A 13,720-nucleotide genomic window follows, 5' to 3' on the forward strand; every position below is an offset into this window, starting at 1 on the left:
CAGTGTCTATCTCACAAGTGGCACTTGGGAGTGTTCAGTTCAGGTGTGATTAACAAACAGAGAAAGGATGAGAGAAAAGAATAGAGCTCAAAGAGGAGAAGGCGTGTGGTCCAAAAACAAGCGATGCAGGAGAGAGGAAGGCAGAAAAGAATGGTAGAAAGTTTCAAGAGGGAGAATTTGTCCACAACTTCTCCTTTCCCTCCCTCCCTTTATCCCTTCTCACTTTCCTTCCATACATATGTATCAAGCTCCCTTCCCGTAGCAGACACTCTTTTGGCAATGAGACCACATGGAGACCCAGCAGCCATGATCCTCAAGCGGTTCCCATTCTTATGTGCACCACAACAAAAGCAGCATCCCTCAAACCACAACAAAAGCAGCACCCCTCAAACCACAACAAAAGCAGCACCCCTCAAACCACAACAAAAGCAGCACCCCTCAATGTGGTCGTTGTGGCAAAAGGCAGAGGTCTGGGGAATTGGCACTTGGTGGAGGGTTGGGGGCTGGCGTCCCTAGCAGAGAAGGGCACTTCAGGTGTACAGAAATGCCTGTTCAAAGGCCCTGGGGGGAGAAGATGGACAGCTACTGGAGGAACTGAGACTAGATCTGTGTGGCTGGGGCATGATAAAGGAAGACAGGGTGATGGCTGAATGAGGCGTAGGGTGGTGGAGGAGGGCACACAGCACAGTAGCAGGACAAGGCATTTGAGATGAAGGTAAGGAATGTCAGTCCCCCAAGCCTCCAATACCTGTGTTAGGCTGGCCATTCTGTGAAACTCCTAAACAGTTATCAGAGGGGGATGTTCTGAAATAGTTGAGACTGCTGCAGAAAATTAATCTATGAATGCGAAAAGTAATTTACCGTGAAAACTTAAATTTTATTATAAAATGTTTGTGGCAAGCAAGGAAACAAGTTCAAGCTCCCAGTGACTCCTCTAATGAATGACAATAACTCACTGTTGGCAGATTCTTGGCTAGCCCCAGGTTTTAGTCTTGGAAGTAGCACCACACTCAGCCACTAGGGGGCAGCAAAGAAAAACAAGCGGCTCAGTCATCACACTTGTTTCTATTTCAGTTGGTACTCTGTGCCTACATTATCCAAATTTCATCTCAAATCCTTTTCTCTTTCTGTAGTCAACTTCTGTATGAGTCCTCATATTTCTCTACACTACATGATAAATCCTACACAAAGCATTTAATATGCAGTCAATTGTTCTTTGCCTTTGGAAAATGTTGGGATATAACTCATTCAAATACCTGGAGTTGCCATTTTGAAGAAAAAAAAAATCTTTTTAGAGCTCCATGCTGATTTCCTTCTTTTATTCGGGGATCATTCATCTAGCAAACATTGATTGGGGCATTTGATAAATTTCCAGAGACTACTGTTCTAGCCATAGGTATACAATAGTAAACACAGCACGGAAAGAGCCCCTAACTGTATGGTGCTTTACTGACTGGTGAGGGGGAACAGTAAGTAATAAATTATGAAGTTATACATAGAATGTTATGTGCTGCAAAGTCTGATGAAATAGGTATAATAGGATAAATTGGAATATGTTTCACAGTTGAGAGGCAGAAGTAGGATTGTAGTGAGTTCAAGGACACCTTGAGACGACATAGTGAATTCCAGGTCAGCCTGGGGTAGAGCAAGACCCTACCTTGAAAAAACAAAAAACTAAAACAATATCACCTCAAACAGATTGCCAATGTGATTCTCCCAATGCCAGTGAGTCTGCGTGTATGAAACAGAATGTGAGAATTAAAACTTAGAATTTTCTGGCCAGGGCAAGCTAAACTTGTATGTGACTTTTTTTCCTTATGAGCTGTCTTGGTATTATTTTCTTTAATAATATATTTTGTGTTATTTAAAAAATAAATGTGGACTGGGTAAATGGCTCATCAGTTAAAGATGCTTGCTTGCAAAGCCTGCTGGCCCAGGTTCAGTTTACCAGTGCCCATATAATACGTTTGATCCAATTTCTGCCCAGATAACACCTGCCTTTGATTTCCCCACACTATAAGTGGATATGTTGCTCACATTCTCAGTAAGCTGTGTAATGTGTCCTAGGCCTATTTATAATGTGCCTTTCTAGCAGTAGCTACAAGAAAGATAATGGGATTTTTCAATATCTATAATCTTGTAAAAGTCCTTAGCTTGCCAACTTATATACATACATGGTTCATAGTATCCAGGTCACAAGAAATAAGATTTGGCAGGAGGAATGAAACTAAGACCCTTGAGGTTTACTTTTGGTTATACTTTTGTTCATTATTAACACTAATCAAAGCTTTAGCCATTTTCCTCACCAAAATGAAAAGGTAAATGACTGATAATTTGATTTAAAAATTAAATGCAAAGTGTATGCTTTATCAATATTCCCTGTATGTCTTAGAGCTATTAAACTGTAGCATTAAATTTCTGTTTTCAGAAAGAGGGTAAAATAGGGACTGGGGAGATGGCTCAGTAGTTAAAGTTGTTTACTTGCAAAGCCTTCCAACCCATGTTAAGTCCTCACCAGCACCCACATAAAGCCAAATGCAAAGTGGCTCATGCATCTGGGATCCTACAACAATGGGAGGTGAAACCAGGAGAATCTGAAGCTCTTTGGCCAGCTAGACTGGTGTTCATGTGCAGTGGCAGTAGACCCTGTCTAAAGAAGGCAGAAAAGAAGTGCACAGACACCTCCAGGTTATGTTCTGACTTCCACATGCACACCATGACACATGCCGCACACATAGTCCCCCCCCACCGTACACACACATAAATAAATAAATTTAAGTTTTTTCAAAAATGGAAAGGTTAAGATGCGTGGAGTAAGAAGCCCTAGGAAATGACAATATTTATTACCAGCACTTTTCAAAATGGCAACTCTAGGTATTTGAATGATTTGTTTTCAGTCCCCAAAGTGAACTTTTCTTCTAAAGACATTCCAGGTTTTGTGCATTTCCCCTTTTGTGGGATCAAATCCATGTGGGATGTCTTATGAACCAAATTAGAGGAGCCACAGAATCAGGGTGGGCTCTTCCTCCCTGTCACCAGCTAAGTAGAGGCACTAAGCCTTGGTGAGCTGTGCAGATCAGAAAAGAGGAATGTGGATGGACGTCTCCCCACCTCCAAAGGGCAGTTTTACACAGAAAATAATTTTTCTTAGACTCAAGACACCAAAAGTGCCCACTAAGAAATGATTTATAAGTTGTCATAACTTTCATGAGAGTCTGTGACAACAGAGCTCTGAGTGCATTGGCAAGAAAGCTTAAGCGTTTTTCTTGGTGAAATAGCATGTAAAGAGAAGTAGAGTGAGGAAGGAGAAATTCACTGTAGCCATTGGCACATGGCAAGGCCAGTGACTTTGTGAGTGACCATATGAATTGGTTTCTCCCTGGCAGTTGTTTTGATGGGCATTTCTCTGGTTCTTTCACATGATTGATGTCTAACACAAGGTTATTATTCTTGCCCCAAAGCCCAAAGATGATATCTACCCTTTGCTTCACCCCACAATGCATTGCTGGACTCCAACAAGCGACCTGTATGTTGGTTGTGAAGAGGGTCATCTTCTGATGATTAATGGAGAAACCTTGGCGGTGACTGTGCTGCAGAAGCAAGAGGAGAATTTACCAGGTGAGACCCGGTCCTGCTCCACAGTCGCAGAGGCCTAGCGCAGCCATGGCCCCTAGCTGGCGTGCTCTTGTTCCCTGATTTTGCCCTTTTTTTTGGAGATACAGCTGATCCTCCTTCCGTTTCACCTCTACTTATTCACCATGATACTCTTATCACAGGTACAGCCTATTGAGTGTTTTATATGCATATCTCATATAATCATCCAAACAGCATAGTGAGGAGTTACATCTGCATCTCTGTAATACAAACAAGATTTAAATGAAAACAAAACAGGTGCCCCCATGGTAGTATATGCCTTTAATCCACAGCACTCTGAAGGCAAAGGTAGGAGGATCACCATGAGTTCAATGAGGTCACCCTGAGACTACATAGTGAATTCTAGGTCAGCCTGGACTAGAGTGAGACCCTACCTTAAAAATAAACAACAACCAAAAAAAAAAAAAAAAAAAACAGGACTGGAGAGATGGCCATAGTGATTAAGGCGCTTGCCTACAAAGCTAAAGGATTCAGGTTCAATTCCTGGCACTCCTCTCTCTCTCGCATTACAAATAAAATTAAATTAAATTAAAAAAAAAAGAATTTCAAGGAGAACCATAGGTCCGGTGCCCATTCTTGGTTCCATCAGCTGTGATCAGGGTGAGGTCTGACTCAGGAGATGACACTGGCACCCACCTGGGCAGTAGGTGTGGATTCTGGAGAGAGCCTCTCCAGGGAAACCTCCCCAGACCTGCTTGTAGGCACTCTATTCCAGTTGCATTCATCGTTTCACACCTTGATTTCGTCAACCATCTCAGACCCTCACTGACCTTAATCTATCTTGAGGGCATCTGCAGGGCATCTGGTCCCTGTTGAACTACCCATTTTGAAGACCATGTCAGCACACAATTCCAGGCCTGGGCAGCCTTGACATCAAGCCTGCCTTACTCGGATCCTAGCTGCTACATTAGCAATGTTTCCCACACCCACTCAGGATCACGTCTCTTCTCAGAACAGTATTTCTTCCAGCATTTCACAGATGTGCCTCTTGGCTTATTTCCTTATCTCTGTTTCTCTCCATACCTTCCAATGTACAACTCAGATATCAAACACTTCCAGAAAAGTTTCCCTTACTGCAATGTCCCTTGTTGACTCTCTCAACCCAGTCTCTGATCATACATCACTGGCAAAGCTTTTCCACCTGACAGCCCTTACTCTGACTGCTTCTCCAGATCCGCTCCCCTTATAAGCATCTCCAGGGTCCCTGGAAGCTCTCTGAGAGCCAGCCTCCTTCTGCTGGCTCCAGCTCCTCTCACTTGAACCTCTTCTCAACTTTCTTAACATTCTCTTCAAATTCTACCAGCTGCCTTTGGTGGTTACCTTTGTCTGGGATATCTCTCTCTCCTGCTTTGTGGAGCCTTCTCTGGCCTCACCCCAACTTCTAGGTATAATTAGGTGGCTATGCTGGAATTCTTGGTTAGGGCCTTGCACCTTGCTATCACAATGAACCTGTCATTCTTTTCACTCAGCCAACTTCATTCTTTGGCTCTTTTTTGTTTTATTTTATTTTTTGTTTATTTTTATTTATTTATTTGAGAGTAACAGACAAAGAGGCAGATAGAGAGAAGGAGAGAGAAAGAATGGGTGCGCCAAGGCCTCTAGCCACTGCAAATAAACTCCAGACACGTGCGCCCCCTTGTGCATCTGGCTAACGTGGGTCCTGGGGAATCAAGCCTTGAACTGGGGTCCTTAGGCTTCACAGGCAAGCGCTTAACCCCTAAGCCATCGCTCCAGCCCTCTTTGGCTCTTTGTAATTCCAGATATCACCAGCATGAATTATGAAACTGCTTCTTGTTTCTGAGCTCCTATTATATTCCTAATATAAATTTAGGATTTAATCCCATGTTGTCTTAATATTTTTCACTATTTTCTTTTTACATACTACTTTATATGATTTTTATGGTATTCTATAAATGCCTTCAAATAAATGTTTATAAGTTGCATGTTCTGGCACATGCCTGTAATCCCAGCACTCAGGAGGCTAAGGCAAGCAGATTGTAAGTTCAAGACCAGCCTGGACTACTTAGACACTGTTTCAGAAAAATTTTAAAAAAAGAGCCAAGTACAGTGTTTTAAGTGTCATTATATATGGAAGACACTACGCAAGGTACATTAGAGGATACATAGTCTTAGTATTTCATCCTTAAGGGACATAGGTTTTAATAACAAGTCAACAAGTAACTACAGTCAGGGTGACTGACTAGACATCAAAATACCCCACGTGGAGGTAGACCGCAATATGGAGTGTGCTTGGATAGATTAGTTTAGGAAAGGCAGCTTCTCAAAGAAGATGGCTATAAGCAGCAAGCACCTGTGCCAGGCCAGAGGCCATAAGAATCTGGGCTCCAGCGGCGGGTGGGCTGAGGAAGGGACTGCTGGGAGATGAGTGGTCCTCAAAGGGAAGACAATATGTTTCCCAGCATGTAGCAAAATGTCAGGCATGTGGCATGCAGGAGACAAATGATTTATCTGATGGAGACCACTTGAACGTTTGACTAAGTAATTCTTTCAGTGTATCTGTGTCTCATAGGGCGCCTGTGTAAAGAGGCAAGGTGCTTTGTTCTCCCCCAAGGAAAATATTGTACTAATGACACATGTTCATATTGAACTTGCTTCTTTTCACTTTCTTTATTCCCTACTTGATTAGCTTATTGATATGAATTTATATGCTATAAAATGCATATTTCTTAAATATTTGAATGTATTACTCAAGTATAGCAATATAGTTGTGATTTGTTTGTTTTTACCCCCAGCTTATTCAAACCTCTAATAATACTGCCCTGTAAAATGTTATATTTTTATGATGTCATTCTATGATACTAGTTATATAGATCTTTTGTAATGGACCTACAAAGTACATTTGATTTATATAAGACATCATTGCAAGCAGCTTGTATTGTTCTGTTGTTCTTTTAATTACACATTGTATACTTGACCTCACTTATTCCAAACAGATGGAGCAGAGCTCATGAGTCCAATCACCATGGTATATCAGAAGAATGGCTTGCTGGCTTCTGGAGTTGTAATGTATTCTATTTTCAAAATTACTTTCTACTAAAGAACATAATACCCATGTTCCACCATTTATCATTATGAGCTATACTTTGGCATATCAAATAGTTTTCAGATTATTAATTTAAATGATTTCCTTGCCCTATATATAATAAAAACATTAATTATGAAGGATTTTAGTTACATACAAAAGCAGAGAAGAAAGAACTACCATATGTCTATCATGTTGCAAATAAACAAGAGTTTAAAAATCTAATCATGAGAGGGGATTATGATCAAATGACATTGTTTACATGTATAAAAATTGTCAAATTAAAAAAGGTGAAAAATCTGCTACTGACCTTTGCCAAGAAAAATCATCTAATATCTATAACCCAGTGCATGTTTGTTTCTGCAGTAGTGTATTAGGTTGCCAGGTACGAATTTAGATCTTTTCTCTGAGCCCACATTTAGGCTTTTAGCTTCCTAGTATCAAATTGTTACTGTTGGCAGCTAGATTTAGTACTAGTACTTCCGTTTACTTGGTGCTGACTTTGCACCAGGCACCACGCTAAGTGCTTTACTAAATTGTCTTACTGATCCTCACAACAACCTTATCAGGTAGAAATCTGATGTCCTCCTCATACAGATGAAGGAATAAAATCTTATAGAGGTCACAGCACGTAAGTGAACTCAGGGGTGCCACACTCCAAAGTATAGGTTCTCAGTTATTTTATTAGAACATGCAGCCCCAGCAAGTTTGAAATGGTGAGGTCAGACCATACATTTCCATGCTGTTGTAATCTATGTAATTAAAGCTAAGGTTCATAGCTGACTTGACTGAAATCTCAGGACTAGTTGAAGTTGCCCCTAGTCCATTGTTCACACTGTCTGTTTCATTGCCACAGACTACCTTGGGGCCAGTTAGGAAATGACATTAAGATGTAAGATGTAGTTCCACCAACCAGGAACCACCCAAAGCCTGTATTCTTTTTTTTTTGTTGTTGTTGTTTTGTGTTTTTGGTTTTTTGAGGTAGGGTCTCACTCTAGTTCAGGCTGGAATTCACTATGTACTCTCAGGGTGGCCTCAAACTCAGGGTGATCCTCCTACCTCTGCCTCCTGAGTGCTGGGATAAAAGACATGTGCAACCACACCTGGCTAAAAGCCTGTATTCTTATACTCAGTTCATATTTTCCTCCCCTTTCTTACATGTAGTTTGCAATTGTTGACCTTTGTGACTCTTGCATTTGTCTAAGCTACTTTTGGTATTTGCCTTAATTTGAATAAATGATTGCATCATTTGCTGTGGTGAGGAACAGTGAACTTAGAGAAAGCATCTTGTATGTCTCTCTTGCCACCCAAGTCCCAACCATGTGAATGAACCAAATGCCTACTGTTAGTTATGATGGGCCAGTCTAGATAGTGATGCATACTTTTGCCCAAGGCCTCTTCACTACTATAAAAAGCAAGGGGACTGAAAGGATGACTTAGCAGTCAAGGTGCTTGCCTGTGAAGCCTAAGTACTAGGTTCAATTCTCCAGTACCCACATAAGCATGCACAAGGCAGCACATGCATCTAGAGTTTGTTTGCAGTGATTAGAGGCCCTGACATGCTCTTCCTCCCTCTCTCCCTCCTCCTCTTCCTCCCTCCCTCTCTCTCAAATAAATAAATAAAAAAAATATTTTTTTAAACCTCAGATTCTTCTTGAGTGGTTAAATTAACTTTAATCTATTTATAAGACAACTGACTGACCTGCCATTTTTCTTGGATACCTCTCATGCTTGAACACTGCATGGGAAACTGGAGAGAGGAAATAAAAGGCACATTCCAATTTTTGGGTCATGTAGAGGGATAAGACATGTATGTATTAATGATTAAAGCACACACTTAGGACTACTGCCTTTGCAAAAAGGAGACTGCTATAGATAGCCACACAAACTCTGCCTCAATTATCTGTCCTGCTTAGTGAAGAATATGGGGATAACAGACAGTACAGACATGCTCAAAGAACTTAAAAAAATCAAATACAAGGAACTCATAAAATTTTAGGTGATTGAAAAATTTATCACAAAAGAGATTAAATTAAAACTCAATCAAGGAACATGTTTAAAAGTTGCCTAAAGAAAGATGAAAGGACTAGGTATTAGGTGGTATAAGCACAAAATGTGATCCCAAATAAGTGGTAGGTAGTGACCTCTAAACCATAGCTTGTCTGATGAGGAAAGTGTATTATACATTTACCCAGACTGACTTTCTGTATCTCTCTCCTTGTGTTTTGTCTATAGGATGGTATTGTGTACTCTTTCACAATTAAAGAGTCGAGTTACCAAATAGAAAATTTTCTTCAGGTTGAAGGGCCAGTGGAAAATTTAACATTTTCTCCCAGTTACAAGACATTGCTGATTCAAACAGACACGGTATGTTAGATGGAATTCCCTAACAGACAATTTTCAGGTATATCATCATTGTATGACAGAAGTGAAGGACAAAGTATGTTGTACAATGATTCTCTTCTAGTCAGGACTCTTCCTGCAAATGGAAAAGTGTCCTCACTAAAGGCTTAAATGACAAGTAGGTGTTTGTTTCTGTACACATCCTGAAGGAGCAGGGGATGAATCTGAATCCAAAGGCTTCTGTGGTCGCACTGGCCTTGCCTTCTGCACCTCCTGGCTCTGTCTTCTCTCTGCCACCTCACTTTGCATGCAGAGTCCCTCCTTGGGTATTGAGAGCTCCTGACATTCTGGCTTATATTCCTATCCTCGTGGTGACTTTGGAAGAAAGTTACCACCTGGAAAGCATGTCCTGCTATAGAGACACACTGGACTAACTTGGTCTCTTGTCTACCTCAGGATCAATCATGGGGCTAATTGAAACTTTGATTGGTCAGGCCTAAGTCACATGCCTGGAGTCAGCTCACCCAAATATATCACCCAAATGTGACCTGAGATTGGGGATATAGGTGGTTCTCTTAGGAAACTGTGAGCTCTGTAAGTGAACAAAGTTAGGAATTAACATGGTATGGAAACAAATGAGTATCTGAGTTATATGTTTAGGAAAACTTCCAATTAATAAAATGACACTCAAAATAGCAGCCATTTATATTGTTATGTAACAATGTTGGATATACTATAAATAAAGTTTAATATTTTATTTTTAAACTTTTAAATTATTTTATTTATTTATTTGAGAGATGATAGAAAGTAGAAAGAAGAGAGAGAGAATGAGAATGAGTGTACCAGGGCCAGTGCCTCTAGCCACTGAAAATGAGTTCCAGATAAATGTGCCACCATGTGCATCTGGCTTACATGATTTCTGGGGAGCTGAACTTGGGTTCTTAGACTTTGCAGGCAAGTGTTTTAACTGATAGGCCATATCTCCAGCCCAATTTTAATATTTTAAATTTTAATATGGAAAGACTTAAGTGTCTAGTATACCAGAAGTTGAAATAATTGTGCTATGTTTTTATAAATATATGCTTAAAATAGATATAGAGAAAAGAAAACTATTATTATTATTGGTTTTTGGAGGTAGGGTTTCACTTTAGCCCAGGCTGACCTGGAATTTACTATTTAGTCTCAGGCTGACCTTGAACTCATGGAGATTCTCCTATCTATGCCTCCCAAGTGCTGGGATTAAAGGTGTGTACCACCATTACTGGCTCCAGAAAACTATTTTTTAGAGTATTCTACCAGAAGAAAAAAAAAATTACCAAATAAAACTACTAAAAACCAATAGGAAATATTAAGTAACATATCTGGCAAAAGATTTTTACATAGCTAAAGAAAGAATCAATGAATTGGACCACAGGTCAGAAGAGATTGCTCAGAATGTAGCTCAGAGAAGCAAAGGGAGAAAAAGTACAGAAGGGAGGACAGGAGACACGAATAACAGAGAGGAAAACATCAAACATATACTTGAGTGGAGAAAGAGGCAGAGGTAAGGCTCATCGAGATATTGACTCAAAATTTTGCAGAACTGATGAATTTTTAGAACTAAGGGGTCCAGTGAATCCCAAGAGGGCACATAAAGTGGCAGCCACAGTTAAACTTCCCAAGGCGAAATTTTTGAAAAAGAAAGGCAAAAAGAAAACAACTTAAATCAATTAAAGAGAAAAGAAAACAATTCTTCAAAGAAATTTCAAACCAGAAGTAGTGGTAGAGTCCTATAATCACAGCACCTAGGATATGGAGACATGAGAATTAGGAGCTCAAATCCATCCTGGCTATAGCAAGTTCTAGGCCACCTTGGGCTACATGAGATTCAATCTCATCCAACCAAACAAACAAAAAGCATACAGAGAAAACTTTGCTGTGGCAATATTCTAAGTAAGAAGTAATGGAGCCAGGCATGGTGGTTCATACCTATAATTCCAGATGAGGAAGGAGAATTGTGAGTTGTATGTCAGCCTGGACTACATAGCAAGATCTGGTCTGAAAAAAATAAATGAAAGAAAGGAAAGATGGGAATGAGGGAGGGAGGGAGGAAGACTATAATGGTATTTTGATGCAACCCAGAAGTCAGTAAACCATGGTGAAACCCAGTATGCTCCATGTTCCTGTAAACAAAGTCTTACTGGAGAGCAGTCTCCCCCATTCTCCTGCAGTTGCCATCACACTACACTTGCAACAGAGACCACATGGCCTGCAGAGCGTCATGTACTTACTACCTTTCCACGGGGAGGAAGTTTGTTGACCCCCTGATGTAGCGAACTTGAGAGTTCAACAGCAGCAACTAGCACTAAAATTCTAAAGATTATACTTCAGGCAGAAAGAAAATGATCCCAGCTGAAAGGTCTGTGATGCAAGAAGTGTAAAGAGAACTAGTGTATTAGGGAAAAATGTATGAGAACACTCCTGGATAAAATAGCAAAGAATAATGTTTAACAATGACATTGTGTTAACACTGCAGGCAACAGAGCTGGGTGTATATAAGCTGGGTGTATATAAGTGGCTGCGTGCTTGCTTAGCATGTGCAAGGCCCTGGGTTCCATCCTCAGCACTATAGCAAATAAACAATCCCAGACAACAATACTGTAAGTTGAGGAGAAAGAAGAATTAGTGAAATAAAGAGCTTCAAGATTATTATCTTATGGAGGAGGGAGTAAGGTTATTTAAGGCAACTTTTGAAATTATGCCTGCATGTGTGACTTCTAAGATAACTACTCAACAAATAAAAACATAGATCAGATTTCAAAACTATAGAAACTTGGGCTGGAGAGGTGGCTTAGCGGTTAAGCGCTTGCCTGTGAAGCCTAAGGACCCCGGTTCAAGGCTCAATTCTCCAGGACCCATGTTAGCCAGATGCACAAGGGGGCGCACGCATCTAGAGTTTGTTTGCAGTGGCTGGAGGCCCTGGCGCGCCCATTCTCTCCCTCTCTCTCTCTCTTTCTCTGTCTGTTGCTGTCAAATAAATAACTAAAAATAAACAAATTAAAAAAAAACTATAGAAACTTCAAATGACATGGTTTTCCACACAAGTAGACAATATTTCTGAAATTAAAAAAATGTGCTTTATAGTTTAAAAAACTGCCTAACATGAAGGAAGTTTTGTTATTTTAAATGAGTGAATGGATGACTCAATGCGTCAATAATCAGGCATTTACATTTTGAGTTCCTCATGGTCAGGGCCTAATTGAATTGTGATTCCCCATTCCCTGTTCCCATACAGTGTCTTGCTCACAGTAGGTAAATAAGTATTTGTGGAACTATATATACAAAAATTATAACGTGTTTCTCTCTTTTCTTTGTGCTTGTGCATTTATGTGTATTTTTCAGGGGTCTGTTTATATCTACACCTTTGGTGAGGAGCCAGTTTTAGATAAAGTCCTAGATGCATGTGATGGGAAATTTCAGGCAGTAGACTTTGTCACACCTGGAACTAAACACTTCTTGGTAAGAAATAGTCTACCAGGCAACAAATAAGCTTTAAAGATATGCTGTTTCAAGATATACATTCCTGTCCATAAGTACCTGGATAACTTTGGAAATTCACGTGCAAAGTGGTACAAATGAAAGAGAGAGTGTGTCTTTAACATTATAGTGGAGATGTCAAGCCCTGTGTGTCAGCCACTTCCTCATTGCTGGGACAAAATACCTGACTAGAAGCAGCTTATGGAAGGAAGAAGGTTTGACACAATTTACATTACCAAAAGGAAGAGTCCACCAAGGAGTGGCAGCCAGAGTGGGAGCCAATGTCACCCTCTCACATCACCAGGAAAGAAGACCATGTCAGAATTGACATAAAACCTCAGGGCCTGTCACCAGTAACACACGTCTTCCAGAAAGGCTCCACTCCCTAAAGGCTCTATGGTGTTCCCAGATCGCACCCCTTTGCTGGGGATTAAGCGTTCAAATACATGAGACTATGGGGGAGTGGTGACATCCTTCATCATCAGATCTAATCCTCGATTAGAATTATGTCATCATGGTATGACTTCTCAATATTATCACCTAAAAACAGACAAACAAATTGAGATCTTAGAAGCTATCTCTTTTATATTCACCAGCTAAGCTATCCCCTGTCAGAGTGAAGCAGCAGTGCCACCCAAAGATGAGAATGAGGTAATTGCTGTACCCGAAGCATGAATTCAGTTTAGAGAGGAAACGTACAAAGCTACATTTAGAATCATGCACTTCTCTAGTGTCTATTAACTTTTTAAATTTTGTATTTATTTATTTATTTAACAGAGGGAGAGAGAGAATGGGAATGTCAGGACCGCTAGTCACTGCAAACAAATTCCAGACACATGCACCACTGTGCATCTGGCTTTATGTGGGTACTGGGGAATCGAACTCAGGTTGTTAGGCTTTGCAAGCAAGCTCATGAACCACTGAGCCATCTCTCCAGCCCAGTATTTACCTTTTACTTAACTCATAAAACATATTTTATATGATTTATCAATAATGTTATTAAGATCTTGGATGTTCAAAACTATGAAAACAAGGCTGAAGAGATGGCTTAGTGGTTAAGGCACTTGCCTGAAAAGCCAAAGGACTCAGGTTCAATTCTCAAGGACCCACAAGGTGGCACATGCCTCTGGAGTTTGTTTGCAGCAGCTGGAGGCCCTGGCATGC

At 40.4% G+C, this 13,720-nt stretch overlaps 1 protein-coding gene across 1 annotated transcript in view; it reads left to right on the forward strand.

Moving 5' to 3' along the window:
- Nucleotides 1–13,720, forward strand: part of Cfap43 (cilia and flagella associated protein 43) — a 105,765-nt gene that overhangs the window by 15,206 nt on the left and 76,839 nt on the right. Inside the window, exons 6-9 of the mRNA XM_045161221.1 lie at nt 3,462–3,618; nt 6,609–6,676; nt 8,933–9,064; nt 12,422–12,538. Coding sequence (XP_045017156.1) covers nt 3,462–3,618; nt 6,609–6,676; nt 8,933–9,064; nt 12,422–12,538 — 474 coding nt within the window. The remainder of the gene's footprint in view (nt 1–3,461; nt 3,619–6,608; nt 6,677–8,932; nt 9,065–12,421; nt 12,539–13,720) is intronic.

Source organism: Jaculus jaculus, chromosome 1 (genome assembly GCF_020740685.1).
Source record: "Jaculus jaculus isolate mJacJac1 chromosome 1, mJacJac1.mat.Y.cur, whole genome shotgun sequence".
Classification (NCBI taxonomy): Eukaryota; Metazoa; Chordata; class Mammalia; order Rodentia; family Dipodidae; genus Jaculus; species Jaculus jaculus.